We start from the raw sequence: 27,168 nt of genomic DNA on the forward strand, positions 1-27,168 counted from the left end.
CCCTTCTCACACAGCCGGCCTCCCCTTCTCACACCGCACACAGCCGGCCTCCCTTCTCACGCAGCACACAGCCGACTTCCCCTTCTCACACAGCCGGCCTCCCCTTCTCACACTGCACACAGCCGGCCTCCCCTTCTCACACCGCACATAGCCGGCCTCCCCTTCTCACACTGCACACAGCCGGCCTCCCCTTCTCACACCGCACAGAGCCGGCCTCCCCTTCTCACACAGCCGACCTCCCCTTCTCACAGAGCCGGTCTCCCCTTCTCACACAGCCGGCCTCCCCTTCTCACACAGCCGACCTCCCCTTCTCACACCGCACACAGCCGGCCTCCCCTTCTCACACTGCACACAGCCGACCTCCCCTTCTCACACAGCCGGTCTCCCCTTCTCACACAGCCGGCCTCCCCTTCTCACACAGCCGACCTCCCCTTCTCACACAGCACACAGCCGGCCTCCCCTTCTCACACCGCACACAGCCGGCCTCCCCTTCTCACACCGCACACAGCCGGCCTCCCCTTCTCACACTGCACACAGCCGACCTCCCCTTCTCACACAGCCGGCCTCCCCTTCTCACACAGCCGACCTCCCCTTCTCACACAGCCGACCTCCCCTTCTCACACCGCACACAGCCGGCCTCCCCTTCTCACACAGCACACAGCCGGCCTCCCCTTCTCACACCGCACACAGCCGGCCTCCCCTTCTCACACCGCACACAGCCGGCCTTCCCTTCTCACACAGCCGACCTCCCCTTCTCACACAGCCGGCCTCCCCTTCTCACACCGCACACAACCGGCCTCCCCTTCTCACACAGCCGACCTCCCCTTCTCACACAGCCGGCCTCCCCTTCTCACACCGCACACAGCCGGCCTCCCCTTCTCACACAGCCGGCCTCCCCTTCTCACACAGCACACAGCCGGCCTCCCCTTCTCACACAGCCGGCCTCCCCTTCTCACACCGCACACAGCCGGCCTCCCCTTCTCACACTGCACACAGCCGACCTCCCCTTCTCACACAGCCGGTCTCCCCTTCTCACACAGCCGGCCTCCCCTTCTCACACAGCCGGCCTCCCCGTCTCACACCGCACACAGCCGGTCTCCCCTTCTCACACAGCCGGCCTCCCCTTCTCACACAGCCGGCCTCCCCTTCTCACACAGCACACAGCCGGCCTCCCCTTCTCACACCGCACACAGCCGGTCTCCCCTTCTCACACAGCCGGTCTCCCCTTCTCACACAGCCGGCCTCCCCTTCTCACACAGCACACAGCCGGCCTCCCCTTCTCACACTGCACATAGCTGGCCTCCCCTTCTCACACTGCACATAGCTGGCCTCCCCTTCTCACACTGCACATAGCTGGCCTCCCCTTCTCACACAGCCGACCTCCCCTTCTCACACAGCCGGTCTCCCCTTCTCACACAGCTGGCCTCCCCTTCTCACACCGCACACAGCCGGCCTCCCCTTCTCACACCGCACACAGCCGGCCTCCTCTTCTCACACTGCACACAGCCGGCCTCCCCTTCTCACACTGCACACAGCCGGCCTTCCCTTCTCACACTGCCGGCCTCCCCTTCTAACACAGCCGACCTCCCCTTCTCACACAGCCGGTCTCCCCTTCTCACACAGCTGGCCTCCCCTTCTCACACAGCACACAGCCGGCCTCCCCTTCTCACACCACACACAGCCGGCCTCCCCTTCTCACACTGCACACAGCCGGCCTCCCCTTCTCACACTGCACACAGCCGGCCTTCCCTTCTCACACAGCCGGCCTCCCCTTCTAACACAGCCGACCTCCCCTTCTCACACAGCCGGTCTCCCCTTCTCACACAGCTGGCCTCCCCTTCTCACACAGCACACAGCCGGCCTCCCCTTCTCACACAGCACACAGCCGGCCTCCCCTTCTCACACTGCACACAGCCGGCCTCCCCTTCTCACACCACACACAGCCGGCCTCCCCTTCTCACACTGCACACAGCCGGCCTCCCCTTCTCACACTGCACACAGCCGGCCTCCCCTTCTCACACTGCACACAGCCGGCCTCCCCTTCTCACACTGCACACAGCCGGCCTCCCCTTCTCACACCACACACAGCCGGCCTCCCCTTCTCACACTGCACACAGCCGGCCTCCCCTTCTCACACTGCACACAGCCGGCCTCCCCTTCTCACACAGCACACAGCCGGCCTCCCCTTCTCACACCACACACAGCCGGCCTCCCCTTCTCACACTGCACACAGCCGGCCTCCCCTTCTCACACTGCACACAGCCGGCCTCCCCTTCTCACACTGCACACAGCCGGCCTCCCCTTCTCACACTGCACACAGCCGGCCTCCCCTTCTAACACAGCCGGTGCTGCTCTCCATCACTTTGCAGATAGCAGAACACAACCCGGATGCGCTAGGACCGCGCGCACCTTTACCCCCTTCCCCACAGTGCGCAGGCGCACGCTCCTTATACTAAAGCGCCGTGTATCATTCTCGGGAGCGCTGACCGTGCGGCACCGGCGGCCACAGATGGCGTCTCCGAGGACCGTAACCATATTCGCCCTGTCTGCGGCGCTCGGACTGTTCTTCGTTTTTATGGGAACCATAAAGCTGACACCGAAACTCAGCAAGGATGCGTACAGCGAGATGGTAAGAAGGAGGCTGCGGTACCGCTCTGAGCATCCCCATCCTGCACAGGACTGCCCGGTGCTGCGGCTGTGGAAGGGGCCTGACCTCTCCGTGCTGCGCTGTCCTCACCGGGTGTAGAGGCTCCATGATGGGCTGTAGGGTATATGGGGGGGAGGGTGACATGATGGGCTGTAGGGTATATGGGGAGGAGGGTGACATGATGGGCTGCGGGGTATATGGGGAGGAGGGTGACATGATGGGCTGTGGGGTATATGGGGGGATGGTGACATGATGGGCTGCGGGGTATATGGGGAGGAGGGTGACATGATGGGCTGCTGGGTATATGGGGAGGAGGGTGACATGATGGTCTGCGGGGTATATGGGGAGGAGGGTGACATGATGGGCTGCTGAGTATATGGGGAGGAGGGTGACATGATGGGCTGCTGGGTATATGGGGAGGAGGGTGACATGATGGGCTGTGGGGTATATGGGGGGATGGTGACAATTTGGGCTGCGGGGTATATGGGGAGGAGGGTGACATGATGGGCTGTGGGGTATATGGGGGGATGGTGACATGATGGGCTGCGGGGTATATGGGGAGGAGGATGACATGATGGGCTGCGGGGTATATGGGGAGGAGGGTGACATGATGGGCTGCGGGGTATATGGGGGGGAGGGTGACATGATGGTCTGCGGGGTATATGGGGGGGAGGGTGACATGATGGTCTGCGGGGTATATGGGGAATAAGGTGACATGATGGTCTGCGGGGTATATGGGGAGGAGGGCGACATGATGGGCTGCGGGGTATATGGGGAGGAGGGCGACATGATGGGCTGCGGGGTATATGGGGAGGAGGGCGACATGATGGGCTGCTGGGTATATGGGGAGGAGGGCGACATGATGGGCTGCGGGGTATATGGGGAGGAGGGCGACATGATGGGCTGCGGGGTATATGGGGAGGAGGGCGACATGATGGGCTGCTGGGTATATGGGGAGGAGGGTGACATGATGGGCTGCTGGGTATATGGGGAGGAGGGTGACATGATGGGCTGCGGGGTATATGGGGAGGAGGGTGACATGATGGGCTGCGGGGTATATGGGGAGGAGGGTGACATGATGGGCTGTGGGGTATATGGGGAGGAGGGTGACATGGGCTGCAGGGTATAAGGGGGGAGGGTGACATGCTGGGCTGCTGGGTATATGAGGAGGAGGGTGACTGTATGGGCTGCGTGATATATGGGGAGGAGGGTGACATGATGGGCTGCTGGGTATATGGGGGGAGGGTGACATGATGGGCTGCTGGGTATATGGGGGGAGGGTGACATGATGGGCTGCGGGGTATATGGGGGGAGGGTGACATGATGGGCTGCTGGGTATATGGGGGGAGGGTGACATGATGGGCTGCGGGGTATATGAGTAGGAGGGTGACATGATGGGCTGCGGGGTATGTGGGAGAAAGGGTGACATGATGGGCTGGGGGTTTATGAGGAGGAGGGTGACATGGGCTGCAGGGTATAAGGGGGGAGGTTGACATGCTGGGCTGCTGGGTATATGAGGAGGAGGGTGACTGGATGAGCTGCGTGATATATGGGGAGGAGGGTGACATGATGGGCTGCTGGATTTATGGGGAGGAGGGCGGCATGATGGGCTGCGGGATATATGGGGAGGAGGGTGACATGATGGGCTGCGGGGTATATGGGGGGGAGGGTGACATGATGGGCTGCGGGGTATATGGGGAGGAGGGCGACATGATGGGCTGCGGGGTATATGGGGAGGAGGGCGACATGATGGGCTGCGGGGTATGTGGGGAGGAGGGTGACATGATGGGCTGCTGGGTATATGGGGAGGAGGGTGACATGATGGGCTGCGGGGTATATGGGGAGGAGGGTGACATGATGGGCTGCGGGGTATATGGGGAGGAGGGTGACATGATGGGCTGCGGGATATATGGGGAGGAGGGTGACATGATGGGCTGCGGGGTATATGGGGAGGAGGGTGACATGACGGGATATGGGGTATATGGGGAGGAGGGCGACATGATGGGGGGCGGGGCACTGTCTGCCATCATGCCACACATACACACACACACACACACACACTTATATACACACAGCCCACGTTCTCTGTCGTCGCTCCTGTCTGGGGTGGGCTCCTCGGACAGATTGTCGACTACCGGCCACCTGCAGCCGAGCGGAGGACAATCCTCTTTTTTTCCTGGATGAGATGATTTTTTTTTTGCTCCCGTCTGTCATCAGAAATATTTGCTGTCTTTTTTTTTTTTTCTTTGTATTTTTATACATCCTTATATCACGTAGAAAAAAAAGTATAACATGCAATAACGCCCTGTGTTAATTGCAGTTGGTAAAAACAAATCCTACAGGATGATGTGTGAGGGATCCTGTAGATTATTCTTTTGTCCACCCATAGATGTGAATAGTGGAGTCCCGTCCGGTGCCAGTCGTGGTCTTCTGTCTCCATCGGCCTCAGTGGCCGCCTCTGTCAGGGTCTTTTTGCTAATTCTGAAGGAAACCTGCTGCAGAGAACATTATACTAATGTGAACTAGGCTGTACGGCTTCTTTTTCCTACGTGTCAATACAGATGCAGTGACCCCTAATTTTTGTGTCTGTGTCCTGGCAGCCATCACATGAGCCGGACACTCACACCCTGAGGCGGTGTCTCGAAATTAAAGCTGGTACCAATATATGAAGACCTCTCAATGACCTGGCACACGAGACCTTTGCTCCTCTGTGTTTGTTACTGCCCCCATAGCTCAAGACCCCTAACTTCTCACTGTGCTCATGTGTAATAATTGGGGGCCACCGGGCATCTCCCACTCAGTCACGCCTTACGACCATATGGCTGCCACCATCGTGAGCACTCAGGACATGGCCATCACCGGTGGCTGTGGTTTGCACCCCGACACTAAGGGCAACTGGAACTGGGGGGTGCATAAAAAAATGAGGGTGTTGAGGTAGTTTCTGCCAATGTAGGGGGCTTTCACCAGAGAGTAGCCAATCCTTCCCCAACACAGCTTGTTTTTATATTATTGTTCTGGAGGCCGAGCTTTATCGGAGCTTGTTTGTGTAGAACGAGATGAAGGTCTGCAGACTCCATTTACTTTACAATATAAAGGACTGAAACCCCCCCCAAAAAAACTGGCTTTGATTCATGGCATCCTCCGTATGTAATCCGTATGGCAGCCGTACTACGAGATTTTCTCGCAGGCTTGCAAAACCGACATACGGACATACAATGGATCCATGGGCTCCAAAAATCATAAAACATATATACTGTGTATATATATATATATATATATATATATATATAATCTCATACAGCGCTAGATAGGAAAAGCCGGCAATTGAATTACCGGCTTTTAAGCTATCTCCTTCGCAAACCCGACATGATATGAGACATGTTTAATTAAGTAAAAAGGGCAGCACACTGCAGCGCCAAAACATGCAAACTTGAAAACACGAAATTAGAACTGCATTACTGCACTAGAAATATGAAAAATGAGAGCTTTTAGCGCATAAAAATGGCCATATTTATGTGTACCTCGTAGCCACTTTACGGCATCTCTCTTATACGAGGTCCTACGCTTGACCTACCTCGCTGAGAATAAACGTCTCCATCTCAATGGGTACATGTGAAACCTCTTCTTGGACTCAAATTCTCTCTTTCTGTGGAGGGGTATTGGACCTCCTATAATTAAAACACCTGTGGCTAGGAGGCGGGGAGTGCACGATCAGAAGGCTAAAGAATACATTTCAAAAACCTGACCTGCACATCCAAACATAGACTGAGTGTGAACAGGTGCTGAACCCAGAGTCGCCAACTCGTATATAGTTAAGTAAAAAGGGCAGCACACTGCAGCGCCAAAACATGCAAACTTGAAAACACGAAATTAGAACTGCATTACTGCACTAGAAATATGAAAAATGAGAGCTTTTAGCGCATAAAAATGGCCATATTTATGTGTACCTCGTAGCCACTTTACGGCATCTCTCTTATACGAGGTCCTACGCTTGACCTACCTCGCTGAGAATAAACGTCTCCATCTGAATGGGTACATGTGAAACCTCTTCTTGGACTCAAATTCTCTCTTTCTGTGGAGGGGTATTGGACCTCCTATAATTAAAACACCTGTGGCTAGGAGGCGGGGAGTGCACGATCAGAAGGCTAAAGAATACATTTCAAAAACCTGACCTGCACATCCAAACATAGACTGAGTGTGAACAGGTGCTGAACCCAGAGTCGCCAACTCGTATATAGTTAAGTAAAAAGGGCAGCACACTGCAGCGCCAAAACATGCAAACTTGAAAACACGAAATTAGAACTGCATTACTGCACTAGAAATATGAAAAATGAGAGCTTTTAGCGCATAAAAATGGCCATATTTATGTGTACCTCGTAGCCACTTTACGGCATCTCTCTTATACGAGGTCCTACGCTTGACCTACCTCGCTGAGAATAAACGTCTCCATCTGAATGGGTACATGTGAAACCTCTTCTTGGACTCAAATTCTCTCTTTCTGTGGAGGGGTATTGGACCTACTATAATTAAAACACCTGTGGCTAGGAGGCGGGGAGTGCACGATCAGAAGGCTAAAGAATACATTTCAAAAACCTGACCTGCACATCCAAACATAGACTGAGTGTGAACAGGTGCTGAACCCAGAGTCGCCAACTCGTATATAGTTAAGTAAAAAGGGCAGCACACTGCAGCGCCAAAACATGCATATTTCTAGTGCAGTAATGCAGTTCTAATTTCGTGTTTTCAAGTTTGCATGTTTTGGCGCTGCAGTGTGCTGCCCTTTTTACTTAACTATATACGAGTTGGCGACTCTGGGTTCAGCACCTGTTCACACTCAGTCTATGTTTGGATGTGCAGGTCAGGTTTTTGAAATGATATGAGACATGGTTTACATACAGTAAACCATCTCATATCCCTTCTTTTATTACATATTCCTCTTTAGTAATGTAAGAAGTGTCTTGGTGTAAAATTTGGGGTCTCTAGTAGAGTTGAGCGACCTTGACCTTTTTAGAGTCGAGCCGGGTTTCGCGAAACCCGACTATCTCAAAAGTCGGGTCGAGTGAAATCGGCCGATTATGACGTAAAGTCGGGATCGACCGAAACACGAAACCCAATGCAAGTCAATGGGGCAGCATAGTCGGCAGTGAGTGGGGGCCAGGAAAACACCTAGAGTGCCCATTTTAATGTCAAAACCATCCATTCTTCTTAATGAAGCTTGTCAAGCGTAATTTACCTTATAATAATTGGAAGGCATTTGAAATTGGGGGTCATTTGGCTAAAGTTGTGGTGGGTAGGGCTGGTTCAAGTAATTAGTGGGCCCAGGAAATCTGGACCACGTCACGGCAGTGGAGCAGAGAGAGGTAAGTATTTCAACTTTGCAAGTGCTGTGAACCTGAGCAAGCAGGGGGGGCCCACTCGTTGGCATTGGCACTGGCACAGGGCCCCTCAAAGTACAGCGGTGTGTTTGCACGGCGGGGGCGCCTCCCACCGGCAGCAACACTTTTGCGTACCATGAGAGGCCCTGTGCCAGTGACGTCGCCAACTAGTATTCCTCCCCCCACCTGATGAAGGAACCTGCACTTTCATCTGCACCTTCCTGTTTGTCCCCGTGTAAGGTGGTATGGTATGCGGGAAGGGGGACCTGACTTTCAGCAGGGTCACAATCTTGCAGTGTAGCGTGCACGGGAAATGTTGCGTTATGGGTCAATGTACCAGCAGACTCATCTATCACTGGCTGGGCAATGCGCAGGATGAGGAGGAAACACAGATATAGGCCCAAAGAATAAAGTGGGCTAAATGCAGTTCAAAATTGGTAACACAGGACTAATCAGGGGGCATTGCAGTGGAGGACAACTGGAATGAGAGGCTGACACAGAGAGTAGGCCCAAATCAGTAAGTAGTCGAAATGCAGTTCAAAATTGGCAACAGTAGTAAACAGGCGGCACAGCTTTGTTCAGTGGAGGAGAACAGCAAGGAGTGGCAGACACCGATAGTAGGCCCCAATCCAACTAGTAGGCCAAATGCAGTCTAACATTAACAACTACTTAACGAGCGCCTGAAAACGGAATTTCAGGACAGGAAACCAGGAGAACAGCAAGGAGCGGCAGACACCGATAGTAGGCCCCAAACCAACTAGTACGCCAAATGCAGTTGTTCCGTTTAACCACAATTTAATGAGAGCCTGAAGATAGAAGTTCAGGAAAGGCAACCTGGAGAACACCTTGGAGTGGAACACACCATCTCTCTACACCCCATACCCAATTTGTAGGCCCAATGCAGCGTAGTTTCCAACAACTACTAAACGAGAGCCAGAAGATCGAAGCAATGGAGAGGAAACCTGGGGAACACCTTGGAGTGTAACACACCATCTCTCTACACCCCATACCCAATTTGTAGGCCTAATGCAGCGTAGTTTCCAACAACTACTAAGCGAGAGCCGGAAGATCGAAGCAATGGAGAGGAAACCTGGGGAACACCTTGGAGTGTAACACACCATCTCTCTACACCCCATACCCAATTTGTAGGCCTAATGCAGCGTAGTTTCCAACAACTACTAAACGAGAGCATGAAGATCGAAGCAATGGAGAGGAAACCTGGGGAACACCTTGGAGTGGAACACACCATCTCTCTACACCCCATACCCAATTTGTAGGCCTAATGCAGCGTAGTTTCCAACAACTACTAAACGAGAGCCGGAAGATCGAAGCTCAGGAAAGGCAACCTGGGGAACACCTTGGAGTGTAACAAACCCTCTCTCTACACAACGGAAGGGCTGATTCTTAGGAAGGAAAGCTGTCGGAAAGAAGCAGGGCGCGTCCGAGGGTGATTATATTCTTATTAGGTATATACTCACCCTCGGACGCGCCCTGCTTCTTTATTTGTAATGAATGTTTATTTGCAATGTGGTTTTGACTTACTCTATTTTTTTGGTAAATAATGATTTTATTATTTTCATTGTTTTGCATCTTCTTGGCAATAATATAAAGAAGACGCGACAGGACAACACTCGGTGGATGCCATATCTGTGTTTAAAATTGAAAAAACCTTTCAGTTAACTACTTGCAGGAGAAAGTTATTGTAGCTGGTGGCCATTTTTAGTACTGTACCAGATTTTTGTTGTATGTGTTTGTTTTTAATGTTAAAATGTCTGCATTTGATATCTCTCCAGTATTTTCTTTTTTATAAGCAAAATACTTATTTTTATATTTTCTGATGTTGGTTCCAGGGGTACACGGGCAGCAGTGGTGTGGTCAGTGGAGGCCTAGTGGAAGGAGTGACCGCAGACAGGCATCGAAGGCCTAAAATAATAACACATGGCTGTAGGCAATTTTAAATTGGTTCCAGGGGTACACGGGCAGCAGTGGTGTGGTCAGTGGAGGCCTAGTGGAAGGAGTGACCGCAGACAGGCATCGAAGGCCTAAAATAATAACACATGGCTGTAGGCAATTTTAAATTGGTTCCAGGGGTACACGGGCAGCAGTGGTGTGGTCAGTGGAGGCCTAGTGGAAGGAGTGACCGCAGACAGGCATCGAAGGCCTAAAATAATAACACATGGCTGTAGGCAATTTTAAATTGGTTCCAGGGGTACACGGGCAGCAGTGGTGTGGTCAGTGGAGGCCTAGTGGAAGGAGTGACCGCAGACAGGCATCGAAGGCCTAAAATAATAACACATGGCTGTAGGCAATTTTAAATTGGTTCCAGGGGTACACGGGCAGCAGTGGTGTGGTCAGTGGAAGCCTAGTGGAAGGAGTCACCGCAGACAGGCATCGAAGGCCTAAAATAATAACACATGGCTGTAGGCAATTTTAAATTGGTTACAGGGGTACACGGGCAGCAGTGGTGTGGTCAGTGGAGGCCTAGTGGAAGGAGTGACCACAGACAGGCATCGAAGGCCTAACATAACAAAAATGTCAATACAATGGTATTGTCAGTGGCAGGCATTGAAGGATGTCAGCGCATAGACTAAACATTGGTGGAGCTGTGAGATAATTTTGCAAGTGGTAGAGCACTGTTTGAGCTGGGGTGGGGGGAAACTGTCTTGTGGCCGGCGGTACAGGCCCAGGGCCCCTCATATTACAACGGTGTGTCTGACGTTGGGTGCGCACCACCACCGCCAGAGACACTTTATTGTACTAGGAGGGACCCAGTGGCAGTGCCGTCGACCAAAAGCGGGCTCACCCACCTCTTCAGACAAACTGCACTCTCACGGGTGCTGTCGCCAAGTGTCGATACCACGGCCCCGTGTGGGGAGTTTGGCCATTTAGTGAGGTGTATACATGTCGTATGCTGGACAATCAGGTGCAGAAAATTACGAGATTGGAAAAGGCATTCAGAGTAGTCCACAGGCAAGACCTTTTCATAGGAAAGCTAGGTGTCAGCCGGGCAAGGTGGGGCAAAAGATTTCGAAATCCAGTTGTGGTTCATTTTAATGAAGGTTAGATCATCTACATTTTGAGTAGCCAGACGAGTCCTTTTTTCTGTTAGTATTGAACCTGCAGCACTGAATACTCTTTCTGATAGGACACTAGCTGCCGGGCAAGCAAGCTCCTGCAATGCATATTCTGCCAATTCTGGCCAGGTGTCTAATTTTGATGCCCAGTAATCAAATGGGAATGACGGTTGAGGGAGAACATCGAGAAGGGATGAAAAATAGTTTGTAACCATACTGGACAAATGTTGTCTCCTGTCACTTTGAATTGATGCTGCAGTACCTGTCCTGTCTGCGGTCATAGCAAAATCACTCCACAACCTGGTCAGAAAACCCCTCTGGCCAACGCCACTTCTGATTTCTGCCTCTCTAACTCCTCTGGTCTGCTGGCCCCTGCAGCTCGTGTGAGAACGATCACAGGCGCTGTGTGCAGGGAATGCCAGAAGCAAACGGTCAACAAGAGTTGATTGTTTGGTTGCTAATATTAGTTCCAAGTTCTCATGTGGCATTATATTTTGCAATTTGCCTTTATAGCGAGGATCAAGGAGGCAGGCCAACCAGTAATCGTCATCATTCATCATTTTAGTTATGCGTGTGTCCCTTTTGAGGATACGTAAGGCATAATCCGCCATGTGGGCCAAAGTTCCAGTTCTCAAATCTGCGGTTGTGCTTGGTTGAGGGGCAGTTTCAGGCAAATCCACGTCACTTGTGTCCCTCAAAAAACCAGAACCCGGCCTTGCCGCGCCACCAATTTCCAGTGGCCCCGGAAAAGCTTCCTCATTAAAAATATAATCATCCCCATCATCCTCCTCGTCCTCCTCCTCCTCTTCGCCCGCTACCTCGTCCTGTACACTGCCCTGGCCAGACAATGGCTGACTGTCATCAAGGCTTTCATCTTCCTCAGCTGCAGACGCCTGATCCTTTATGTGCGTCAAACTTTGCATCAGCAGACGCATTAGGGGGATGCTCATGCTTATTATGGCGTTGTCTGCACTAACCAGCCGTGTGCATTCCTCAAAACACTGAAGGACTTGACACATGTCTTGAATCTTCGACCACTGCACACCTGACAACTCCATGTCTGCCATCCTACTGCCTGCCCGTGTATGTGTATGCTCCCACAAAAACATAACAGCCCGCCTCTGTTCACACAGTCTCTGAAGCATGTGCAGTGTTGAGTTCCACCTTGTTGCAACGTCTATGATTAGGCGATGCTGGGGAAGGTTCAAAGAACGCTGATAGGTCTGCATACGGCTGGAGTGTACGGGCGAACGGCGGATATGTGAGCAAAGTCCACGCACTTTGAGGAGCAGGTCGGATAACCCCGGATAACTTTTCAGGAAGCACTGCACCACCAGGTTTAAGGTGTGAGCCAGGCAAGGAATGTGTTTCAGTTGGGAAAGGGAGATGGCAGCCATGAAATTCCTTCCGTTATCACTCACTACCTTGCCTGCCTCAAGATCTACAGTGCCCAGCCACGACTGCGTTTCTTTCTGCAAGAACTCGGACAGAACTTCCGCGGTGTGTCTGTTGTCGCCCAAACACTTCATAGCCAATACAGCCTGCTGACGTTTGCCAGTAGCTGCCCCATAATGGGAGACCTGGTGTGCAACAGTGGCAGCTGCGGATGGAGTGGTTGTGCGACTGCGGTCTGTGGACGAGCTCTCGCTTCTGCAGGAGGATGAAGAGGAGGAGGAGGGGGTGCGAACGGCTACAGCCAATTGTTTCCTAGACCGTGGGCTAAGCAGAACTGTCCCAAACTTGCTGTCCCCTGTGGACCCTGCATCCACCACATTTACCCAGTGTGCCGTGATGGACACGTAACGTCCCTGGCCATGCCTACTGGTCCATGCATCTGTTGTCAGGTGCACCTTTGTGCTCACAGATTGCCTGAGTGCATGGACGATGCGCTCTTTAACATGCTGGTGGAGGGCTGGGATGGCTTTTCTGGAAAAAAAGTGTCGACTGGGTAGCTCGTAGCGTGGTACAGCGTAGTCCATCAGGGCTTTGAAAGCTTCGCTTTCAACTAACCGGTAGGGCATCATCTCTAACGAGATTAGTCTAGCTATGTGTGCGTTCAAACCCTGTGTACGCGGATGCGAGGCTAAGTACTTCCTTTTTCTAACCATAGTCTCATGTAGGGTGAGCTGGACTGGAGAGCTGGAGATCGTGGAACTAGCGGGGGTGCCGGTGGACATGGCAGACTGAGAGACGGTGGGAGATGGTATTGTTGCCACCGGTGCCCTAGATGCAGTGTTTCCTACTACGAAACTGGTGATTCCCTGACCCTGACTGCTTTGGCCTGGCAAAGAAACCTGCACAGATACTGCAGGTGGTGCGGAAAATGGTGGCCCTACACTGCCGGAAGGGATGTTGCGTTGCTGACTAGCTTCATTGGCCGAGGGTGCTACAACCTTAAGGGACGTTTGGTAGTTAGTCCAGGCTTGCAAATGCATGGTGGTTAAATGTCTATGCATGCAACTTGTATTGAGACTTTTCAGATTCTGTCCTCTGCTTAAGGTAGTTGAACATTTTTGACAGATGACTTTGCGCTGATCAATTGGATGTTGTTTAAAAAAATGCCAGACTGCACTCTTTCTAGCATCGGATACCTTTTCAGGCATTGCAGACTGAGCTTTAACCGGATGGCCACGCTGTCCTCCAACAGGTTTTGGCTTTGCCACGCGTTTTGGGCAAGATACGGGCCCGGCAGATGGAACCTGTTGCGATGTTGATGCCTGCTGCGGCCCCTCCTCCTCCGCTTCAGAACTGCTGCCGCCTGCACCCTGTTCCCCCAATGGCTGCCAATCGGGGTCAAGAACTGGGTCATCTATTACCTCTTCTTGTAGCTCGTGTGCAACTTCGTCTGTGTCACCGTGTCGGTCGGTGGTATAGCGTTCGTGATGGGGCAACATAGTCTCATCAGGGTCTGATTCTTGATCAGCACCCTGCGAGGGCAATGTTGTGGTCTGAGTCAAAGGACCAGCATAGTAGTCTGGCTGTGGCTGTGCATCAGTGCACTCCATGTCAGATTCAACTTGTAATGGGCATGGACTGTTAACTGCTTCACTTTCTAAGCCAGGGACGGTATGTGTAAAGAGCTCCATGGAGTAACCCGTTGTGTCGCCTGCTGCATTCTTCTCTGTTGTTGTTTTTGCTGAAGAGGACAAGGAAGCGACTTGTCCCTGACCGTGAACATCCACTAACGACGCGCTGCTTTGACATTTACCAGTTTCACGAGAGGAGGCAAAAGAGCTAGAGGCTGAGTCAGCAAGATAAGCCAAAACTTGCTCTTACTGCTCCGGCTTTAAAAGCAGTTTTGCTACTCCCAGAAAAGGGAGCGTTCGAGGCCTTGTGTAGCCAGACGACGAACCTGGCTCCACAGCTCCAGACTTAGGTGCAATATTTTTTTTCCCACGACCAGCTGATGCTCCACCACTACCACTACCCTCATTACCAGCTGACAATGAACGCCCCCGGCCACGACCTCTTCCACCATACTTCCTCATTGTTTTAAAAACGTAAACAAACTAACGGTATTTGTTGCTGTCACACAAATTACACGATGAGCTATAACTTCAGTAGAATTTAGCTACCCCTTTACAGGTGAGTGAGACCACAACGAAAATCAGGCACAATGTTACACACTCTGTTGTTGGTGGCAACAAATGAGAGAGATGCCACACACGCAGGACAGTCACTGAAGCACAAATGTAAATATTAATCTCCCACTGATTTGATTTTTTTTTTTTTTTTAAGGGAGACTTTAGGAAAAAAAAATAATAGAATAAAATGATTTTTTCAGGAAGAATTTAGAAACCAAATAAAACAAAAAAAGGCTTTCTATGGCCCACTGAGTGAGAGATGATGCACACAGGAGTCAGGAGTGGCACACAAGCCCAGAGGCCAATATTTATCTCCCACTGATTGATGTAGTGATTTTTTCAGGTAGATTTTGGAACCCAAATCAAGCTAAAAAAAAAAAAAAATAGGCTTTCTATGGCCCACAATTGGAGAGAAAGAGAGAGATGGCACACCCAGGAGTCAAGACTGGCACACAAGCAGAAAGGGCAATATTAATCTCCCACTGATTTGTTTTTCAGGGAGACTTTAGGAAAAAAAAAATAGAATAAAATGATTTTTTCAGGGAGAATTTAGAAAACAAATAAAACAAAAAAAGGCTTTCTATGGCCCACTGAGTGAGAGATGACGCACACAGGAGTCAGGAGTGGCACACAAGCCCAGAGGCCAATATTTATCTCCCACTGATTGATGTAGTGATTTTTTCAGGTAGATTTTGGAACCCAAATCAAGCTAAAAAAAATAATAGGCTTTCTATGGCCCACAATTGGAGAGAGAGAGAGAGATGGCACACCCAGGAGTCAAGACTGGCACACAAGCTGAAAGGGCAATATTAATCTCACACTGATTTGTTTTTTTTTGTTTTTTTTTCAGGGAGACTTTAGGAAAAAAAAATAGAATAAAATGATTTTTTCAGGAAGAATTTAGAAACCAAATAAAATAAAATGATTTTTTCAGGGAGAATTTAGAAAACAAATAAAACAAAAAAAAGGCTTTCTATGGCCCACTGAGTGAGAGATGACGCACACAGGAGTCAGGAGTGGCACACAAGCCCAGAGGCCAATATTTATCTCCCACTTTTTTTTTTTTGTTCCAGGGAAAATTTATAAACCCAATAAAAAAAATAATAAATAGGCTTTCTATGGCCCACTATCTGAGAGACAGAGAGAGATGGCACGCTTAGGACTGGCACACAAGCCCAAAGGCCAATATTAATCTCCCTTTTTTTTTTAAGGGAGAATTTATAAAACCAAAAAAAAATAAATAAATAGGCTTGCTATGGCCCACTATTTGTGAGAGAGATGGCACGCTCAGGACTGGCACACAAGCCCAGAGGCCAATATTAATCTCCCACTTTTTTTTTTTTTTTCCAGGGAAAATTTATAAACCCAATAAAAAAAATAAAAAATAAATAGGCTTTCTATGGCCCACTATCTGAGAGAGAGAGATGGCACGCTTAGGACTGGCACACAAGCCCAAAGGCCAATATTAATCTCCCACTGATTGATTTATTGATTTTTTCAGGTAGAATTTAGAACCCAAATAAAGCAAAAAAAAAAAAAAAATGGGCTTTCTATGGCCCACTGAGTGAGTGATGATGCACACAGGAGTCAGGAGTGGCACACAAGCCCTGAGGCCAATATTTTTCTCCCACTGATTGATGTAGTGATTTTTTCAGGTAGATTTTATAACCCAAATCAAGCAAAAAAATAAATAGGCTTTCTATGGCCCACTGAGTGAGAGATGACACAGACAGGGATGGCACTCTAGCAGAAATGTCAATCTTAATCTCCCACAAAAAAAAAAAAAAAAAACAGGGAGTGTCCTTCAATTACTATCTCCCTGCAGTAATCTCAGCCAGGTATGGCAGGCAGCAATAAGGAGTGGACTGATGCACAAATTAAATAAAAAGTGTGTACAAACCAAAAAGATAGCTGTGCAGAAAGGAAGGAACAAGAGGATTTGTGCTTTGAAAAAAGCAGTTGGTTTGCACAGCGGCGTACACACAGCAATGCAGCTATCAGGGAGCCTTCTAGGGCAGCCCAATGAGCTACAGTGCTGAGGGGGAAAAAAAAAAAATGTAGCTTCCACTGTCCCTGCACACCGAAGGTGGTGTTGGGCAGTGGAAATCGCTACAGCACAAGCGGTTTGGTGGTTAATGAACCCTGCCTAACGCTATCCCTGCTTCTGACGAAGCGGCAGCAACCTCTCCCTAAGCTCAGATCAGCAGCAGTAACATGGCGGTCGGCGGGAACGCCCCTTTATAGCCCCTGTGACGCCGCAGACAGCAAGCCAATCACTGCAATGCCCTTCTCTAAGATGGTGGGGACCAGGACCTATGTCATCACGCTGCCCACACTCTGCGTTTACCTTCATTGGCTGAGAAATGGCGCTTTTCGCGTCATTGAAACGCGACTTTGGCGCGAAAGTCGCGTACCGCATGGCCGACCCCGTACAGGGGTCGGATCGGGTTTCATGAAACCCGACTTTGCCAAAAGTTGGCGACTTTTGAAAATGAACGACCCGTTTCGCTCAACCCTAGTCTCTAGCTATTAAATTAAAGGGTTAAATCGCGGAAAAAATTGGCATGGGCTCCCGCACAATTTTCTCCGCCAGAATGGTAAAGCCAGTGACTGAGGGCAGATATTAATAGCCTGGAGAGGGTCCATGGTTATTGCCCCCCCTCCCCTGGCTAAAAACATCTGCCCCCAGCCACCCCAGAAAAGGCACATCTGGAAGATGCGCCTATTCTGGCACTTGGCCACTCTCTTCCCATTCCTGTGTAGCGGTGGGATATGGGGTAATGAAGGGTTAATGTCACCTTACTATTGTAAGGTGACATTAAGCCAGGTTAATAATGGAGAGGCGTCAATTATGACACCTATCCATTATTAATCCAATAGTATGAAATGGTTAAACACACACATTATTACAAAGTATTGTAATGAAATAAATACACAGGTTGTTGTAATATTTTATTATACTGGTAATCCACCTGAAGACCCTCTTTCTTTAAAAAAAGGAAAAATAAAAAAACAATATCCCATACCTTCCATCGTTCTGTCACGTCCCACGCTGTAAATCCATCTGAAAGGGTTAACTAATTTTACAAGCAGAAGCTCTGCTAATGCAGCCGCCCCTGCCTGTAAAACCCCGGGGAATGAATGGAATCTTCCAGATGTGCCTGTTCTGGGGTGGCTGGGGGCAGATGTTTTTAGCCAGGAAGGGAGGGGGGCAATAACCATGGACCCTCTCCAGGCTATTAACCCCCTCCCGACCCATGACGCCACGTAGGCGTCATGAAAGTCGGTGCCAATCCGACCCATGACGCCTATGTGGCGTCATGGAAAGATCGCGTCCTGTTATGACCTGGTGGTTAGGACAATAATGGACCTGATGATCAAGAGCACCCGGAAAGTTCTGATAGCTACAAAAGCATGGGACAAGCTCTGGGAAGTGGAAACTCTGCTGACCGCAATCCCTAATCCTATCACACACACTAGAAATAGCCGTGGATTGCTCCTAACGCTCCCTATGCAACTCGTCACAGCCTCAGAACTAGCTAGCCCTAAGAAAGGAAAATTAAGCCTACCTTGCCTCAGAGAAATTCCCCAAAGGAAAAGGCAGCCCCCCACATATAATGACTGTGAGTTAAGATGAAGTCACAAACATAGAGATGAAATAGATTTAGCAAAGAGAGGCCGAACTTACTGGACAGACAGAGGATAGAAAAGGTCACTTTGCGGTCAGCACAAAAACCTACAAAAAGCCACGCAGAGAGTGCAGGGAAAAAAAACCTTCCGCATTGACTCACGGTGCGGAGGCGCCCCTCTGCGTCCCAGAGCTTCCAGCAAGCAAGGCAATATTCACAATAGCAAGCTGGACAGAAAAAATAGCAAACAGGAAAATAGCAAAGAGGAACTTAGCTTCTGCTGGAGTAAACAGGTAACAGAACGATCCAGGAGCGAACTAGACCAATAGTACAACATTGACAGCTGGCATGGGCCAAAGATCTAAGTGGAGTTAAATAGAGCAGCCCACTAACGACTTAGCCTCGTCACCTGTGGAAGGAAACTCAGAAACACCCACAGCCACCAGAGGAAGTCCATGGACAGAACCAGCCGAAGTACCATTCACGACCACAGGAGGGAGCCCGACAACAGAATTCACAACAGTACCCCCCTGTCACCGAACCCTCACCAGAGCCCCCAGGCCGACCAGGATGAGCCAAATGAAAGGCACGAACCAGATAGGCAGCATGAACATCAGAGGCAAAAACCCAGGAATTATCTTCCTGACCATAACCCTTCCACTTGACCAGGTACTGCAGTTTCCGTCTCGAAATACGAGAATCCAAAATCTTCTCCACCACATACTCCAACTCCCCCTCAACCAACACCGGGGCAGGAGGATCAACGGATGGAACCACAGACGCCACGTATCTCCGCAATAACGACCTATGGAACACATTATGGATGGCAAAAGAAGCTGGAATGGCCAAACGAAATGACACAGGATTGATAACCTCAGAAATCTTATACGGATCAATGAAACGAGGCTTAAACTTAGGAGAGGAAACCTTCATAGGAACATAACGAGACGACAACCAAACCAAATCCCCAACACGAAGTCGGGGACCCACACAGCGCCGGCGGTTAGCGAAACGTTGAGCCTTCTCCTGGGACAATGTAAAATTGTCCACCACATGAGTCCAAATCTGCTGCAACCTATCCACCACAGTATCCACACCAGGACAGTCCGAAGGCTCAACCTGCCCTGAAGAGAAACGAGGATGGAAACCAGAATTGCAGAAAAATGGCGAAACCAAAGTAGCCGAGCTGGCCCGATTATTAAGGGCGAACTCAGCCAACGGCAAAAAGGACACCCAATCATCCTGATCAGCAGAAACAAAGCATCTCGGATATGTTTCCAAAGTCTGATTAGTTCGTTCGGTTTGGCCGGGGTCACACTAGACCGTAATACGGACGAGTGCAATGCGATAAAAAATCGCATAGCACTCGTCCTAATGTTAATCAATGGGGCAGCTCCCATCATCCGATATTTTCTCGGCCGTATTCAGGATCCGAGTGAAATCGCAGCATGCTGCGATTGTCAGCGTATCTCGGCCGAGAATCGCCAATGAAAGTCTATGGGGGTGAGAAAAAATAGCACAGCACACGGACCATCAGTGTGACTTGCGAGAAATTCTCAGGCATTGGGCAGGTGACAGGAAAGGCTCAGCCATTGTTTGCTCATTTTGCAAGTGTGTGAGAAAATCTCACCATACGGATGCCATACGGATGTCACACGGATGTCACACGGATCATTTAATGCGAGAAAATCGCATCCTCGCACTGCACACGGATCACTGTTTTGGTAACATTTGTGCGATTCTCGTCCGTCAAAAACGGACCGTTTTTTTATACGCTGTGTGTGTCCCCGGCCTTTGTCTGAGGATGGAAAGCCGAGGAAAAAGACAAATCAATGCCCATCCTAGCACAAAAGGATTGCCAAAACCTCGAAACAAACTGGGAACCTCTGTCCGAAACGATGTTCTCCGGGATACCATGTAAACAAACCACATGCTGGAAAAACAATGGCACCAAATCAGAGGAGGAAGGCAATTTAGACAAGGGTACCAAATGGACCATCTTAGAAAAGCACACTGCAGCGCCAAAACATGCAAACTTGAAAACTCGAAATTAGAACTGCATTACTGCACTAGAAATATGAAAAATGAGAGCTTTTAGCGCATAAAAATGGCCATATTTATGTGTACCTCGTAGCCACTTTACGGCATCTCTCTTATACGAGGTCCTACGCTTGACCTACCTCGCTGAGAATAAACGTCTCCATCTGAATGGGTACATGTGAAACCTCTTCTTGGACTCAAATTCTCTTTCTGTGGAGGGGTATTGGACCTACTATAATTAAAACACCTGTGGCTAGGAGGCGGGGAGTGCACGATCAGAAGGCTAAAGAATACATTTCAAAAACCTGACCTGCACATCCAAACATAGACTGAGTGTGAACAGGTGCTGAACCCAGAGTCGCCAACTCGTATATAGTTAAGTAAAAAGGGCAGCACACTGCAGCGCCAAAACATGCAAACTTGAAAACACGAAATTAGAACTGCATTACTGCACTAGAAATATGAAAAATGAGAGCTTTTAGCGCATAAAAATGGCCATATTTATGTGTACCTCGTAGCCACTTTACGGCATCTCTCTTATACGAGGTCCTACGCTTGACCTACCTCGCTGAGAATAAATGTCTCCATCTGAATGGGTACATGTGAAACCTCTTCTTGGACTCAAATTCTCTCTTTTTGTGGAGGGGTATTGGAAAGGGTTAACTCCCATTTCACCCGATCTGCAGGGACAGGGGGAGTGGAAGTACAGCCCAGGGGGGGTGGCTTCACCCCCCCGTGGCTACGATCACTCTGATTGGCTGTTGAAAGTGAAACTGCCAATCAGAGCGATTTGTAATATTTCACCTATTAAAACTGGTGAAATATTACATTCCAGCCATGGCCGATGCTGCAATATCATCGGCCATGGCTGGAAACACTAATGTGCCCCCACCCCACCCCACCGATCGCCCCCCCCCCCCAAGCCACCGATCTGTCCGGTACACTGCACCGGCTCCCCTCCGTCCTGTGCTCCGCTCCCCCCGTGCTCTTGTCCGCTCCCCCCGTGCTCCAATCACCCCCCCGTGCGCCGATCCAACCCCCCCTGCACTCCGATCCACCCCCCCGTGCATCATCCACCCCCCCCGTGCTCCGTTCCACTCCCCCGTGCTCCGTTCCACCCCCCGTGCTCCGTTTCACACCCCCCCCGCGCGCTCCGATCCCCATGCTCCGATCGTCCTCCCCCGTGCTCCCTCCCACCCCATCATACTTACCGATCCTGCCGGGGTCCGTCCGTCTTCTCCCTGGGTGCCGCCATCTTCCAAAATGGCGGGCGCATGCGCAGTGCACCCGCCGAATCTGCCGGCCGGCAGATTCGTTCCAAAGTGCATTTTGCCCCCCCCCCCCCCCTTTGTCACCCCCATAGGTATGGACAATAAAAAAATAAAGAATTTTTTTTTTTTCCACTAAGGTTAGAATAGGGCTAGGGCTAGGGTTAGGGCTAGGGTTAGGGTTTCGGTATGTGCACACGTATTCTGTTCCACTGCTGATTTTTCCACTGTGGATTTGATAAATCCGCAGTGCCAAACCGCTGCGGATTTACCACGTTTTTTCTGCGCATTTCACTGCGGTTTTACAACTGCGATTTTCTATTGGAGCAGTTGTAAAACCGCTGCGGAATCCGCAGAAACAAGTGACATGCTGCAGAATGTAAACCGCTACGTTTCCGTGCAGTTTTTCTGCAGCATGTGTACAGTGATTTTTGTTTCCTATAGGTTTACATTGAACTGTAAACTCATGGGAAACTGCTGCGGATCCGCAGCGTTTTCCGCAGTGTGTGCACATACCTTTAGAATTAGGCTATGTGCACACGGTGCGGATTTGGCTGCGGATCCGCAGCGGATTGGCCGCTGCGGATTCGCAGCAGTGTTCCATCAGGTTTACAGTACCATGTAAACCTATGGAAAACTAAATCCGCTGTGCCCATGGTGCGGAAAATACAGCACAGAAACGCTGCGTTGTATTTTCCGCAGTATGTCAATTCTTTGTGCGGATTCCGCAGCGTTTTACACCTGTTCCTCAATAGGAATCCACAGGTGAAATCCGCACAAAAAACGCTTGAAATCCACGGTAAATCCGCAGGTAAAACGCAGTGCCTTTTACCCGTGGATTTTTCAAAAATGATGCTGAAAAATCTCACACGAATCCGCAACGTGGGCACATAGCCTTAGGGTTAGGGTTGGAATTAGGGTTGTGGTTAGGGTTGTGATTAGGGTTATGGCTACAGTTGGGATTAGGGTTAGGGGTGTGTTGGGGTTAGTGTTGGAGGTAGAATTGAGGGGTTTCCACTGTTTAGGCACATCAGGGGGTCTCCAAACGCAACATGGCGCCACCATTGATTCCAGCCAATCTTGTATTCAAAAAGTCAAATGGTGCTCCCTCACTTCCGAACCCCGACGTGCGCCCAAACAGTGGTTTACCCCCACATATGGGGTACCAGCATACTCAGGACAAACTGCGCAACAATTACTGGGGTCCAATTTCTCCTGTTACCCTTGTGAAAATAAAAAAATGCTTGCTAAAACATCATTTTTGAGGAAAGAAAAATGATTTTTTATTTTCACGGCTCTGCGTTGTAAACGTCTGTGAAGCACTTGGGGGTTCAAAGTGCTAACCACATATCTAGATAAGTTCCTTGGGGGGTCTAGTTTCTAAAATGGGGTCACTTGTGGGGGGTTTCTACTGTTTAGGCACACCAGGGGCTCTGCAAACGCAACGTGACGCCCGCAGAGCATTCCATCAAAGTCTGCATTTCAAAACGTCACTACTACACTTCCGAGCCCCGGCATGTGCCCAAACAGTAGTTTACCCCCACATATGGGGTATCACCATACTCAGGAGAAACTGGACAACAAGTTTTGGGGTCAAATTTCTCCTGTTACCCTTGGGGAAAATAAAAAATTGCAGGCTAAAAGATCATTTTTGAGAAAATAATTTTTTATTTTTTTTATTTTCATGGCTCTGCGTTATAAACTTCTGTGAAGCACTTGGGGGTTCAAAGTCCTCACCACACATCTAGATTAGTTCCTTTGGGGGTCTAGTTTCCAAAATTGGGTCATTTGTGGGGGATCTCCAATGTTTAGGCACACAGGGGCTCTCCAAACGTGACATGGTGTCCGCTAATGATTGCAGCTAATTTTCCATTTAAAAAGCCAAATGGCGTGCCTTCCCTTCTGAGCCCTGCCGTGCGCCCAAACAGTGGTATACCCCCACATATGGGGTATCAGCGTACTCAGGACAAACTAAACAACAACATTTGGGGTCCAATTTCTCCTATTACCCTTGGCAAAATAGGAAATTCCAGGCTAAAAAATCATTTTTGAGGAAAGAAAAATTATTTTTTATTTTCATGGCTCTGCGTTATAAACTTCTGTGAAGCACCTGGGGGTTTAAATTGCTCAATATGCATCTAGATAAGTTCCTTGGGCGGTCTAGTTTCCAAAATGGGGTCACTTGTGGGAGAGCTCCAATGTTTAGGCACACAGGGGCTCTCCAAACGCGACATGGTGTCCGCTAACAATTGGAGCTAATTTTCCATTCAAAAAGTCAAATGGCGCGCCTTCCCTTCCGAGCCCTGCCGTGTGCCCAAACAGTGGTTTACCCCCACATATGAGGTATCGGCGTACTCGGGAGAAATTGCCCAATAAATTTTAGGATCCATTTTATCCTGTTGCCCATGTGAAAATGAAAAAATTGAGGCTAAAAGAATTTTTTTGTGAAAAAAAAGTACTTTTTCATTTTTACGGATCAATTTGTGAAGCACCTGGGGGTTCAAAGTGCTCACTATGCATCTAGATAAGTTCCTTGGGGAGTCTAGTTTCCAAAATGGGGTCACTTGTAGGGGAGCTCCAATTTTTAGGCACACGGGGGCTCTCCAAACGTGACATGGTGTCCGCTAAAGAGTGGAGCCAATTTTTCATTCAAAAAGTCAAATGGCGCTCCTTCCCTTCCAAGCCATGCCGTGCGCCAAAACAGTGGTTTACCCCCACATATGAGGTATCAGCGTACTCAGGACAAATTGGACAACAACTTTTGTGGTTCAGTTTCTCCTTTTACCATTGGGAAAATAAAAAAATTGTTGCTAAAAGATAATTTTTGTGACTAAAAAGTTAAATGTTCATTTTTTCCTTCCATGTTGCTGCTGCTGCTGTGAAGTACCTGAAGGGTTAATAAACTTGAATGTGGTTTTGAGTACCTTGAGGGGTGCATTTTTTAGAATGGTGTCACTTTTGGGTATTTTCAGCCATATAGACCCCTCAAACTGACTTCAAATGTGAAGTGGTCCCTAAAAAAAATGGTTTTGTAAATTTTGTTGTAAAAATGAGAAATCGCTGGTCAAATTTTAACCCTTATAACTTCCTAGCAAAAAAAAATTTTGTTTCCAAAATTGTGCTGATGTAAAGTATACATGTGGGAAATGTTATTTATTAACTATTTTGTGTCACATAACTCTCTGGTTTAACAGAATAAAAATTCAAAATGTGAAAATTGTGAAATTTTCAAAATTTTCGCCAAATTTCCGTTTTTATCACAAACGCAGAATTTATTGACCTAAATTTACCACTAACATGAAGCCCAATATGTCACGAAAAAACAATCTCAGAACCGCTAGGATCCGTTGAAGCGTTCCTGAGTTATTGCCTCATAAAGGGACACTGGTCAGAATTGCAAAAAACGGCAAGGTCTTTAAGGACAAAATAGGCTGGGTCATGAAGGGGTTAATATCTGCCCTCAGTCACTGGCTTTACTACTCTGGCGGAGAAAATTGCGCGGGAGCCAACGCCAATTTTTTCCACAATTTAACCCTTTAATTTAATAGCTAGAGCGCCCAAATTTTGCACATACACACTACTAACATTAGTAGTGTGGAATATGCAAAAAAAAAGGGATATGAGATGGTTTACTGTATGTAAACCATGTCTCATATCATGTCGGGTTTGTGAAGGAGATAGCTCAAAAGCCGGTAATTCAATTGCCGGCTTTTTCTATCTAACGCTGTATAGTCTCAATTATATATATATCCCTATACTATGTGTAGACATTTATTCTATTTATTCTATTCTAACCTGTCAGTGTGATTTTACTGTACACAGCGCTGAATTGCCGGCTTTTCTATAGAACACCGCTGCGTATTTCTTCGCAAGTCACACTGTTGGTCCGTGTGTAATCCGTATTTTTCTGGCCCCCATAGACTTTCATTGGCGTATTTTTTGCGCAATACGGTGACAAGCGCAGCATGCTGCGATTCTCTACGGCCGTACAAGACCGTATAATACGGATCAGTAAAATACGGCTGATAGGAGCTGGGGCATAGAGAAGCATTGTACCGTATGCAATCCGTATTTTCAGCACCTCTCTTACGTCCGTAAAACTCGCTAGTGTGAGGCCGGATATATATATATAGATAGAGAGACCGTTTTGGCTTTCATTTTAATGACAAGCATGGGGGGTCTTCAGCAGACCCCCATCTGTCATGACAACCTAGCCGCGCCCCACAATCACGTCACAGGCGCGCTGATTCGCAGGTGGAATTGTATATTATGTGGAGATATTGGGCTGCAGAGGGTCGTCATACAGTTCTTACACAGGGGCCCTCATGTTTTGACCACTGACTATACCACACTAATGTATAAGACATTACAAATTGAGATGTTAGCCATTGACTGATTTCCGGCTTCCTTTTTCTTGTAGAAACGGGCGTATAAGAGTTACCTGAAGGCTCTCCCAGGACTGAAAAGTCTTGGAATTACCTCTGTGCTATTAAGGAAAATTGTCGGCTCCCTGGAACTTGCAAGTGGAATCGTCCTGACTTTGGTCCCTGGACGCCCTAAAGATGTCGCCAACTTTGTCCTTCTTCTTCTAGTACTCGTTGTTCTCTTCTTCCACCAGCTTGTTGGAGATCCGTTGAAACGTTATGCCCACGCGCTTGTTTTTGGGATTCTCCTCACTTGTCGCCTACTTGTTTCACGCCAACCCGAAGAGGAATTGCGTGACAAGAGGGCGACACAAAGTGAAAATGGGGCCATCCCTCGGGACCCCAAGAAGATCAAGGTATCTTAACCACAAGATTGGTTTTCCTCACGACACGGTTTCTAAGGATTCCTCAGAGTTGTTTTATAATCTTCCATTTGAATTCATATTATTAAGTAATTTTAAAGTAACCTTGTATTCAGTACCTCAGGAAAGTCTCTGGGAAAATGGGCTGGAGACATGCTGAATGTTAGCAATGTAGCGTGCGAGCCGGAACGTCAACGACGGGCAAAATTCTGCCAGCAAGTAATGGCAGCTGGAACAGATGTGGACGGGAGTCTGCGTTACGATGAAATGCTGACACAAGCCTGTCGTTGGATAACAATTCAGTCCATTTGAATTATCATTCACAAGGACATTAAAAATCACTGGAGATGAAACCATAGCCGGTCCACCCTGTCCTAATATCCTTCCATGTATGGCACTACCCAGCACAGATGCAACAACAATAAAGACAAAGTGTGAAACCCACTGTCTGCGTTATTGTGAATTTTTAATTATCTTCTGATTATTTCTCTTCCCAACATTCACGACTAGGCCCACGATTTGGAGAACATCAAAGGCTGGAGAAAAATGGGTTCATCCAGTCGATGAATGATGAACAGGAGTCAGAGATCCAGGAATCAACATGATTTGTCCTGAAGAAAAAGTGAGACCTCAACACACGTTGACAAATTGCATTCCTGGATCTCTGACTCCTGTTCATCATTCATTGACTGGCAGCTAAGAATTAACCTTTTTTTTTTTTTTTCTCCAGCCTTTAAAGTGAGGTTGTAGAAGACAATTTCATGT

General features: G+C 49.0%; 1 protein-coding gene across 1 annotated transcript; it reads left to right on the forward strand.

The window, feature by feature from the left end:
• The first annotated feature begins 1,554 nt into the window (after positions 1-1,554).
• TMEM35A (transmembrane protein 35A) lies at positions 1,555-26,847 on the forward strand. The gene is made up of 2 exons (XM_069748600.1): positions 1,555-2,629; positions 26,038-26,847. The coding sequence occupies exons 1-2, from the start codon at positions 2,510-2,512 to the stop codon at positions 26,404-26,406; spliced, it is 489 nt and encodes a 162-aa protein (XP_069604701.1). The 5' UTR covers positions 1,555-2,509; the 3' UTR covers positions 26,407-26,847.
• The last annotated feature ends 321 nt before the right edge of the window (positions 26,848-27,168 follow it).

This window comes from Ranitomeya imitator, chromosome 2 (assembly GCF_032444005.1).
Source record: "Ranitomeya imitator isolate aRanImi1 chromosome 2, aRanImi1.pri, whole genome shotgun sequence".
Classification (NCBI taxonomy): domain Eukaryota; kingdom Metazoa; phylum Chordata; class Amphibia; order Anura; family Dendrobatidae; genus Ranitomeya; species Ranitomeya imitator.

Excerpts from the sequence above, each read along its gene's own strand:
- TMEM35A (XM_069748600.1), top strand. The coding sequence starts at position 2,510 with ATGGCGTCTCCGAGGACCGTAACCATATTCGCCCTGTCTGCGGCGCTC. Across the intron at positions 2,630-26,037 it reads AGGATGCGTACAGCGAGATG|AAACGGGCGTATAAGAGTTA; the intron begins GTAAGAAGGAGG and ends TTTTTCTTGTAG.